The sequence below is a fragment of the Xenopus laevis genome, chromosome 2S (genome assembly GCF_017654675.1).
Source record: "Xenopus laevis strain J_2021 chromosome 2S, Xenopus_laevis_v10.1, whole genome shotgun sequence".
Classification (NCBI taxonomy): Eukaryota; Metazoa; Chordata; class Amphibia; order Anura; family Pipidae; genus Xenopus; species Xenopus laevis.
The window spans coordinates 5,954,186-5,965,951 of record NC_054374.1 but is presented as its reverse complement, the minus strand read 5'-3'; the positions used below and the strand labels follow the sequence as shown (position 1 = coordinate 5,965,951).

The window sequence follows — 11,766 nt, the reverse complement described above, 5'->3', positions numbered from 1 at the left end:
ATTTTGGTAAAGAGTAAGTTTTGAGATTTGGAACTTTGTGGGTAAAAGAAGCAACCATCCGGAAGGAAGGACATCCCTCGCCAGTCGGCGAAACGCGTCAGCTCTGACAAAGGAGTGCAGAAGCCGGAGATCAGCGAGTTGGACAGAGAAAGACGCTAAAGAATAGGATATGAATGTGCTGCATTGTTTTGAAAGCGATTTTACTGAAGAGTGTAATCTTATTTATTCATTAAAACTGTATAAACACACACGTTGCTTCATTTTACCCACTAAGGATGCAAGAAGATAAGAAACAAACCGGAACGCTTATCATTACCAATGCCTTTTCTAACTTGCCTCTTGTAAGTATGATCGCCTGCCAGACTCACTAGGAACCGGAGTGCGGGCTCTTGTTGAACTACAACTAGACACCACGGGTGTAAATTTAACCTATAAAAAGTACAACACCCTTTGTTAAGGAATTGTATCTCACAGGATATATATGTTTTGAGGTGGCACGGAACAAAACATGCACATAAAAATCCCAGTGCATGTGAAATCATTTATTTTTAAATACTACACTATATTATTTTTCTGTTTGTTTCCCTCTCAATGAGCTATGGTCTTTGAGTCATACAGAAATGTATTTGTGGAAATTGTCGTTTTGAGGGTGCAGGAGGGACCTTTTTTTGATTGCCGGATTGGGGAGAGACCGTTCGTTTTAGAGGATTAAGTATTTGTAGCTAATTTTTACTTTCCATACTTTGCCTGATGGAAGACAATTTGAGGGCCTGCTCTACAATTTTTGGGTTTTAACCCGCTTCTTTTGCTGAAGGCACAGGGTGGTGCACCTGGGCCTCTTTCTTCTCTTGGTGAGTTGTTCTGATATTGAGAACTACCTGCATTTGTATAACTTATATTCTGGGCACTCACAAGCAACATTGGATGGTCCCAAATGTATATGGTAAGTAACTCCTGTCAAGTTTCGTACAAAGATGTAACTAATATGGATGTTCTCTGGCAGAATTCCCATGTGTGGCCTGAGGGGGGGGTCAGGCTTATACAATGGGAAACACCTATTTGTCTGATAGAGAATATGATGAAGTTACCTTCATCTAAGTTCTCTGACTCCCATAAGCCAAAGTCAGTGACATTAGTAGATACCATTGCGGTTGGGGGGAATGAATTTGTGAATAAATGAGTAACTGTAGAATTATTCTGCAGTGACTGTTCAGGCAATCAGCAGAGCACAATGTATGTTCAATCCCTTATATAGAACACGTCTATATGTCCAGATACATCATGGCTACAATAAACAGGTTGGCGTGTGTGCGTAGGGCTGGCTAACACAGGGATACTGCCAGCGCTAGGATGATTTCCAATAGAAAATGTAAATTGGTTTAAGATATCCCGCTCCCTTATCTACAGGTTGTGAGCACTCAACTGGGACTTCCGCTCACCATGCGGGTCGGGCTGACGGCTGGATTGCGCCCTTGGTTGTGGTTGATTAGTCTGTGAAGTGCCAGTCGTCAATGGAAAGCGTAGAGCAGTAACAAAATAGTGCAAATGGCAATAACTGCTCCCAGGATGAGCGAATCTCTGCGCTTCCTCAGGTTAATTCTCTGGATGAGGCTGTTGAGTGCGGGAAAACGATCTGGAGAATGAATGGTTAAGGGCTGGAACAAACACACAGAATATGGACACTATACACAGACACACAATACCGGATACACTAGCATGGCACTCGAGTTGCGTTTGTGTGTCAGTGTTCCAATATTCAAGGAGAAGATAAACACTAACACAGGGACAGCTCTAAATTCTCCCAATCCCATAAAGAATCCCATACATAATCACATAAGGAATCCCATAGAGTTGCATTAAAAAGAGCTCAAATGTTGCTGGTACTTCATTAAAGGTACAAAAAGTGTATAGTTGTGATAAGCACAATTATGTCTGTCCTGCCCCTTCCTCCTTAAAGGGTTTGTTCAACTTTAAATTAACTATTAGTATGATGTAGAGAGGGATATTCTGAGACCATTTCCAATTGGATTTCATTTATCATTATTTGTGGTTTTTGAGTTATTTAGCTTTTTATTCAGCAGCTCTCCAGTTTGCAATTTCAGCAGTCTGGTTGCTAGGTTCCAAATTCCCCTAGCAACCATACATTGATTTGATTAAGAGACTGGAATATGAATAGGAGAGGCCTGAATAGAAAGATGAGTAATAAAAAAGTAGCAATAACAATACATTTGTAGCCTTACAGAGCATTTGTTTTTAGAAGGGGTAAGTGACCCCCCTTTGAAAGGGGTTAAGAATCAGATGGCGGCAAATAATAAAAAAAACCTATAAATAATGAAATGCAATTGAAAGGTTGCTGCCACCCTGAATATGGTGGGAATTCCAGGGTTTTCATAAACTGCAAAATAGATTTTGTCTTTCGTCATGTGAGTTGTGTGAAGTCACCAGTCATGGGAGAATCAATGTTCTGTCTGTTGCACAAGATAAAGAGTTGCATGGCCACTATTCCAATTGTTATATGTAGATGTAATTCTTCAGCACCTGATAATATAGTGAATAATATAGTGAATAATGCCCCTCCTGTCACATGACTTGGGGCAGCTGGGAAATTGACAATATGTCTAGCCCCATGTCAGACTTCAAAATTGAATATAAAAAAATCTGTTTGCTCTTTTGAGAAATGGATTTCAGTGCAGAATTCTACTGGAGCAGCACTATTAACTGATGTGTTTTGAAAAAAATGTTTTTTCCCATGACAGTATACCTTTAAGCATGAATTATAACTGATGACATCACACCATTTATAAGTATATAATTTACAGCATATTCATGGCTCCTGTGTATGATATAGTGTATCCCCTGTTGTAAAATATAGAGATATTATTCTATTAATAATTATTATATTAAGTCACCGAGGTGCTCCATGAGCATATGAAATCACAAGGTTTTTTATTGCGGTCATGTAGGCGACTTCTAATATCCTCAGGTTTTACAACATTATTCATTATAATACACACGTTTCAGTGAGTCGTGTGATAGAAATGACATCACTTGACACCAATTATAAGTGACTACATCACTAAGAGGCATTTATAAGGGTATAATACACAAAAGCCATGAATATCTTGTAAATTATATCCTTATAACGGTAAATTCTGATGTCATCAGTTATAAACAGTGAGTTCTGATGTCATTTCTGTCACATGACTCACTAAAACTTGTGTATTATAATAAATAAAGTACCCCCAGTTGCAAAATATGAGGATATTAGAAGTCACCTCGGAGTTCCATGACCTGTATAAAAACACTCGGCCTTCGGCCTCGTACTTTTATATGGTCATGAAACTCCTCGGTAACTTAGAATATCCTTATATTTTACAAGAGGGGGTACTTTATTCACTATATATTGTACCACGGGAGAGAGGTGAATGTAAGTAGGTGTAATGCTGGTGATTAGTGTGGATATGCAGCTATAACTGCCAGGGGAAAAGCACTGCATCATGTCATGTGATCACTCACAACATGTTTCCATTTTAAAGCAATTGTGGGAATGCAAAGGCTGCTCCCAGGAGACTGTGGACTTTACATGTTTTAGATTGTAAGCTCTGAAGAGTAAAACCCTCCTTATCTCCTCTATCAGTTGCAGTGTTTGCATGAAATGCGTACGTTTTATGTATGAACCCTATTGTACTCCGCTGCCAGATATATACAGGTATGGGACCTGTTATCCAGAATGTTTGAGACCTGGGCTTTTCCGGATAATGGATCTTTCTGTAATTTGGATCTTCATACCTTAAGTCTACTAGAAAATCATGTAGACATTCTATAAACCCAACAGGCTGGTTTTGCTTCCAATAAGGATTAATTATATCTTAGTTGGGATCAAGTACAAGCTACTGTTTTATTATTACACAGAAAAGGAAATCATTTTTTAAAATTTGAATTATTTGCAAAAAACGGAGTCTATGGGAGATGGCCTTCCCGTTTTTCTGAGCTTTCTGGATAACGGGTTTCCGCATAATGGATCCCATACCTGTACATTATATACCAATGTTAAGCACGTAGAATATGTCACTGCATAAGGATACTGGCCAAGGTGTTGACCCTGCTCTGAATAGACTTCAGCATTCCCCTCTGCGACGTCATGTTTTCCTTTGTGGCCATAGCAATACTGAAAAATAAGGATTGAAAACAAATTGGTCATTAATGTGATTAGAATCAACGGCACAAACTGCAGAGTATTTTGCTATAAATGTGACACCATAGTCATGAGTAGGAGTCTGTCCTTCGAGCCACAGATCAGAACGGAAATGGCAGTTCTTCTACATTGTTCCATGAGTCAGAACCAGTGAGTGTATAGAACAGAAAGTGATAAACAAATTCAACTGATCATTTTAAATTGACTGTATGATGGAAAGTTTCTTACAACATATTAAGTTTCTTTTAGCTGTTAAAGGAGAAGGAAAGGCTAAAATTCAGTAAGCTTTATTAGAAAGGTCTATATAAATACACCAGTAACCCCTCAAAGTAATGTTGCTCTGAGTCCTCTGTCAAAATAAACAGCACATTTCTTTCCTTCTATTGTGTACTCATGGGCTTCTGTATCTGACTTCCTGTTTTCAGCTTAAAACTCCTTGCCCTGGGTGTGAGCATGCTCAGTTTGCTTCTCTCCCCCTCCCTTCTCTGCTGTAATCTGAGCCCAGAGCTATGAGTGAGCAGAGAGAGACTCAGGCAGGAAGTGATGTCACACCGAGCTAATATCCATATAAGAAGAATATACCAAACCATTTTTCTTCTTATACGGATATTGGGAGAGGTGCCGACCCCTCCAACTATTCTCAAGCCTATCGCTACTGGGAGATAATCGGGGCTATAGGAAAATCCACAGAATACACCAAGCTAATATGACAGCTACTAACCTAAAAAAAACAGAGAGCTTCTAGAGCTTTTTACTCAGGTATGGTAAAGTATTGTACAGAATAAATATAGTATTCCAGCTTGTACTATTGCAGCTAATCTATTGGCAATAAAATGCCTCCGTAGCTTTCCTTATCCTTTAAGGTGGCCATACACAGGTAAGAATAGCTGATAGTGGACTGAGTTGGCAGCATATTGGCCCATGTATGGGGCCCTCTGGGGGGCCTGCCTGACCAATATCTAGGTAAAAAATTGGGCAGATATCAATCAGACAGGTTTAAACATTCCACCAGGGTGAGTATTGCATTGACTTGTTCACATGCTCCTTATTAGACGACCTGCAGTCCCCAGTGATGTGATCTGTTTGGATCAGTCGGGCCACTTCAAGGTGGACAAGATCCGCTCGCTCAATTTCAGACATTGGCCAATGGATCTTTGCACGTATGTTTAGCTTTACTGTAGTGACAGAAATCTTATGGCTGCAAGTGTGATGGTTGAGCACAGTATAGTGGTAGCAAGTGGCAATCCAGATAAATAAGATCTGGAGAGTCACAGGCAAAAACTAAATGTACAGGAGAAGTAGCAATGTGTCTGCCCCCGGATACATTGCCTTGGCTCAAGTGCAGACAGGGATATCAGAGATGAAACACATGATTTCTCACCAAAATACGACGCATCTACCTGCACCCAAGCAGAGAAGCAGCAATGAGAGGATTCTCCATCTACATTTCTCCGCAGGCTCCATAGCCAAGCTGTCATACACTGAAAGATCCAAATGAGAAGATGTACTTCTTCTTTGCCAGATGTACTAACTTTGACACAACATCACCCGGCAGTGCATTCCCCAACCTCACTGTCCTGACTGTGAAAAACCACCTACGTTGCTTCAAATGAAAGTTCTTTTCTTCTAGTCTGAAGGGGAGGCCTCTGGTACGGTGATCCTCTTTATGGGTAAAAAGGTCCTGGGGCCCCACGATCGGATCATAATGGATCAGATAAGGCCAGTGGGACAGCATAGACGCACAGATGGGGCCACGATCTGACGGGATTCTTTAACCTGCCTGATCGAGATCTGGCCGACTTTCAGACGGATATCGATCGGGGAAGCCAGTTGGATGACCCTGCACACATAGGCCAATAAGCTGCCAACTCAGTCTGTCAGCAACCTTTATCGACCCATGTAAGGGGGCGTTTAGTCTCAGCACTCTCTCCAGCTCATTTATATCTTAAGGACTGACTGGAGTCCAAAACTGCCCCCATACTCCAGATGAGGCCTCACCAGGGACCTATAAAGAGGCATAATTATGTTTTCATCCCTTGTCCCGTGTGGGGCCACCATAAGACTTGCATGTATAGGAGTGTGTGCTAATGAGAATAGAGAGAACACAATTTCCCTGCCCAGCAATCTGCCATTGGGTCAGAAGTAGCAATGATGGGGAAAGGTGCGATGGAGCCGGAGGGGAAGGAATAACCGGTAAGAAGGGGTAGGAGATAGGGCGTCCAGGAGAGAAATTGTACAAAGAATTTCTGGAGACAGTGACAATTAGAGTAGAGAGATGTATACGTTGGCAGTCAGTACAAGCGCCAGCTGGAGCATAACACTGTGCAAGGTTGGTGACAGTTACAGAATGGTCTGACTGGGAAGGGCTGCAGCCTGGAACTGCACTCAGGGACACAGGAATCTGCCCAATTTAAGCAACAACACAACAAAAACATAACACACGGGGCATATTCTCAGTGCTGTGTATTTGCTTTCATCTAAAGCCTCTCTCCCCAGCAGTAACAGCACCATGTCAGCCCAACAACATGTGCTGGTCAGCTGAATTCTGCTGCAGGAGTCAGAACAAGCAGTGGAGAATACAGAGATAGGCAATACTCTTTTTACACCTGCTCTGAACAGGGAATGGCATAAAAAGACTGTCCTTGTGAACTACACATCCCAGAATCCTCTGTAATGCAAGTGCATGAATGCTGCTAGTCTGATACGGACAGTTTAACATGATCATTGATTGGCTAGTGTACTAAATGTGACACGGATACCATGATATACCTAATATTTGACCATGAAGTGGGTGGCAGAAGAATCCAAAAAGTCTGCCCTAAAGGTTTATAATTCAGTGAATTAAGAGCCATTCTTGCTGAGCTTCCTCCTGGCAGGTTACACACAAGAGAAGCAAGTGGAAAAAGACTGAATATTGTAGATGAGAATGAAAGAGTAGTTTGGGGAGGCTGCCCACATCAGAGGATACAGACAATGCACTTAGAGCACTTAGTGAGAACAAGGTCTGTGTGGGCAGCCATGTGCAACCGATGGAAAAGCGCAATAGGAATCGTTAACAAGCTCTGCGGCGGGGAAGCGACTCCTGCAACAAAATCTATTTTTCAGTAGTGCTGGATACAAGGACAGCTTCATCTGTTGTATGATCATCGACCTGCCAGTAGTGACCATCTCTTAAACTGCGCTGCCATTGGATAGGGACTGCTAAATGTGTGCACATGATGTCGCACCTAACTGCCAGCTCAGAGGCCGGGTAACACAATGGATAAATGCAGGGGGGCAGATACAATTCATAGGCAGCATTGTAGCTGTACTGTCCGACTGGTTCTGGCGGTGTCAGTATAACGCTCAGTGGGGCTCATTTATAGACATTGAGCAAATTTGCACCTAGGCAGTAACCCATGGCAACCAACAGGTCTGGACTGGGTGTCAAAATAGGCCCTGGCATTGCAAGTATAAAGATGTCCTAACAGCCTTGACCAGCCCAATATACAGTGTCTATGGCATTTGCCAGAACTCACAGATTGCCAGTCCAGGCCTGGCAACCAATCCTCATTGCATTATCTTTCACTGATATTTATTTAATTTTCTAACAATATCAATCAATGTCAGTTTGCTGCTAAATATATGGATTATATCACATCAATTTAATTGATGTAATGTATTGTGACTTTTTAAGCAGGTGTATCATTGGTTTTTTATTGGTGTGGTTATATGTGTTTCACCTGCAGGTGAAAGAGGCCTGCTTTCATTGCTCAACCTGCAGCTGCTTGAAAAAAAGCCACTCACCGATTGGTTGCTATGGGTAACTGCCCATGTGCCAATTTGCACAGTGTTTATAAATGAGCCCCAGTGTCACCTTATAAGGTGCTGCTCCTTTACCCTCCACCTGTCCTACATGATTGGGGCAGGTATAAAACATTATATGCGCCTATGGTGATCATGTAGAAGTGGGGTACCAGCAACCCCAGAGAGGGTGTTTTTTTCTATAGGCTTCAGTGGACACCCCCTATGTGAAGGGCCCCAGATTCTCATATAGATGCTCCTTATTAAAGCCAAACTCTAACAGTATAATATACGACACTGATCCAATATGGCTGGGCAGCATTTATTCCACTAACGAGTCTTTGCTGTGTCCCTGCACTCATTCCAGAGGATATGATTCTCCCGAGGAGCTCATATATATATATATTTATATATACACACACACACAGAGTGCTGCTGGCTTATGCCAAGAGCCCCCGAGGGACACAATTATAAAAGCTCGTTAGGATATATCCTGTGAGAAAGTGCTTTTAGCATCTGAAAGGCAAATCTCAGTAAGCCGGGGAGGCATAGGCTCGCTGCTCTCAAACCTGTGCATTTAAGTAGTGCAGAGCTGGACGTTTGGGGAACATTTTTACTTCAAAAAAAGGAATTTCTAATGAAACGGGCATGCTGAGAGCACTTACGGAATGTAAGAGCAATGAGCAGCATATCTAATAAGGAAAGCCCTGCAGAGGTAATTCCCCGAGTAAATGACACGCAGCTTGGTTGGTATAAATCAGCCCTGACCATTTAGCAGAGCCATTGACCTTCCGCTGCACAGCCTGCTGGCACTCGGAGTGAATCGATGCTTTATTACTGCCATACAGTATCTTTTGTACTCATTTGCACACATTTCTAAATAAATATGGCAAAACACTCCTATACCCTGTTTAGCTTTGAAGGTTGATGGGGTTTTCTCCTCAAACATATTCATTGAGGGGAACTGCCCCAAACATCACCAACGCCTGCTGTTTAGCTGAAAGAAAAGAATTATTTATCATTAGAAGTTTATTAGAATTTGGCCCCAGGTACAGTGAATAATTTCCCACTTCAGACACGCACTGATGGCCTAAGGGGAGGCATGCATGAGTGCAAGGGCGCTGTTCTAAAGAGGCTATAGTCAGACGGGGCCAAAATCTGCTGCAATCCATAGGCCCATTTTAGCCCTCAACTGCCAACATAATCCTCTTCACTGTTCGTGTCTGGAAAGCATGTGTTGGCTCCAGCTCAAACACACTTGGCGGATTATGGTGAAGAAAAACGAAACTTTGCATTTTGAGACAAAATCCGTTGAGTGTGTTAGTAATCAGGGGTTGATTTCATCAAGCTGATTTGCCCATGTCTGGCCCTGGCCATAAGCAAACAAGGAAGCTTGTCCCTGCTAAAACAAAGTCTTTGCAACACCATTACTGGCTGTTAAAAGCTGGCCATAGAAGCAACGATCCGATCGTACGAATCGTGGATTCCGTGTGTGGAGAGTCCCGACATTTTTCTTCCGGCGGAGATCGGACAGGTTAGAAAATTTCTGTCACCAGCTTTGGTCGGACATAATTTTCGTACGATTACTGTCAGGGGCAGAACATCGGCTGATCTGTTCTTTTACTACTTTATTTGATCTGAATGGTAAGACTTTGATCTGAATGTTTAGTGGAGGGTCGGGAGATGGGAAAGTGCGATCGCACGTTGATTCGTACGATCGGATCTTTGCGTCAATGGCCAGCTTAAAATAATAGTTCAGTTTATAATAAAAAATCTATCTAATATAGTTAGTTAGCCAAAAATGTAATGTATAAAAGCTGGAGTGAACAGATGTCTAATAAAACAGCCAGAATCCAACTTCCTGCTTTTCAGCTCTCTAACTCTGAGTTAGTCAGCGACTTGAAGGGGGGCCACATGGGACATAACTGTTCAGTGAGTTGGTAATTGATCCTTAGCATTTAGCTCAGATTATGTTATGACCCATGTGGCCTCCCCTCAAGTCACTGATTGGTTACTGCCTGGTAACCAATCAGTGGAAACCAGGAGAACTGAAAAGCAGGAAGTAGTGTTCTGGCTATTATGTTACACATCCAGTCACTCCAGCCTTTATACATTACATTTTTCCCTAACTAACTATATTAGAAACAATCTTTATTTTGCACAGCCTATTTACCCAGTTTTTATTTTTATGGTGAACAATTCCTTTAAGATGCCTACTGCGACAATCATGTAAGGAAAATAGGACAGTGGTGACCATTTCATCTGAAAACAATGGGAAATTGGAAAAGACTGAGTGACTATTGGCTTCATAAATGCTAAAAAAAAACAAAAAAACGATATAACTGCAGTATATATTCTGCTACTAATTTCCATTCAATAAAGTATTAGTCAATGTAACAGTATAGAGGACAATTCTCTATAATCGTTTATAAGCTACATGTGTGAAATATCACCCTCCGCCACAATATGTATTAAAGGAGAAGGAAAGGCATATTTACCAGGGGGGTGCCAAATGTTATGCACCCCCAAGTGAATATATTGACTTACCTCACACCCCAGGTGGGTGCTCCTATCAGCAGAAAACTGCACCGGTCCGGGGCTCTTCCAGTGAGCACCACAGACAGATTCTCTTCCATCATCTTCTTTCTTCAAATTTCCCGGGGTAGACGCATGTGCAGTAGAATGGAATGGCAACTTTTTTGTTATAGTTTGGCTTTTCACTATACTGCACATGCGGACCCATGCAAAAAGGCGCAGGAAGCCAATCACTAAGTGGTGCTCACTGGAAGAATCCCAGGCTAGTGCAGTTTTCTCCCGATAGGAGCACCAGCCCAAGGTGACAGGTAAGTAAATACAATCACTTAGGGTGCCTAACTTTTGGCATACCAAGTAAATACAGCCTTTCCACCTCCTTTAAAGGGAAAATATATCCCCCTTTTGACATGAGCTCAGTAATTTGGGTTTAGGTAGAACCCTAGATACTCCGTTGAACCATTTCCCAACATGCCTTAGGCTCACAGTGTAATACAAGCCCACATTGTTCCATTCTATTGAAGTCCCTCTGCTTTCCATTTTGGGTGCTGCACAAATGCACTGGAAAGCGGGGAGAGGGACTTCAAGCCCCACAATCCATCCATATTTCATCCGGAAGTTCCGATAGTGTTTATGCAGCTTTTCCACATAAACCCAACTAAATTAGCACATGTCAGCAAGGGGGAGTATATGCTCCCTTATAGAGATATGCGGAAAGGGACAGCTCTGCGCACACACAATATCCTATGCAGCCTGTTAGGGGAAAATGAGTGGAAAATGCTGATGGTACAGGTTTTATATCCGAGACACAACGGCTACTGTTCCGTTTAAGAGTCATGTAAAATAGATGCAGATTTCTACTGTATTTTGAATATTGCCCTGCCATATTGCTCATACTACTCCAGAGTCAAGAAGCAAATGGGTAAGGGACAGAAAACTCAAATGGTCTATGACATGGGCAGATTGTTACCGAGCTTTGCCCTGGCTGAACCACTGCTATTATCAAAACTAAGGGGGTTATTTATCAAAGTCCGAATTTATCTCAATATTTTCGGCTACAAACGCCGATCAAATCCGCTCGGGTTTTTTATGCTTATTTATTATTACATTTTCCCGTAAATTTGCTTTGTGGGGAAAAAAAAATAAATCAGATTTTCACTATTTTTTCATCCGATATTTCACCATTGACTTATATGCAACCTCAACAGGTCAGATGCTGGATTTTCAGATTCAGATTTTTCCATCCTCAGGGTTTA

At 41.9% G+C, this 11,766-nt stretch overlaps 1 protein-coding gene across 3 annotated transcripts in view; it reads right to left on the bottom strand.

Annotated features, from left to right (window-relative positions):
• Nucleotides 1-121: 121 nt before the first annotated feature.
• The window catches only part of gosr1.S (golgi SNAP receptor complex member 1 S homeolog), a 47,162-nt gene continuing 35,517 nt past the window's right edge, over nt 122-11,766 (bottom strand). For all 3 annotated transcript variants that reach the window (XM_018248797.2, XM_018248798.2, XM_018248799.2), the window contains exons 8-9: nt 4,086-4,168; nt 122-1,633 (exon numbers count right to left, since the gene is read on the bottom strand). In XM_018248797.2, the coding sequence (XP_018104286.1) occupies nt 1,509-1,633; nt 4,086-4,168 (208 nt within the window). In that variant the 3' untranslated portion in view covers nt 122-1,508. The remainder of the gene's footprint in view (nt 1,634-4,085; nt 4,169-11,766) is intronic.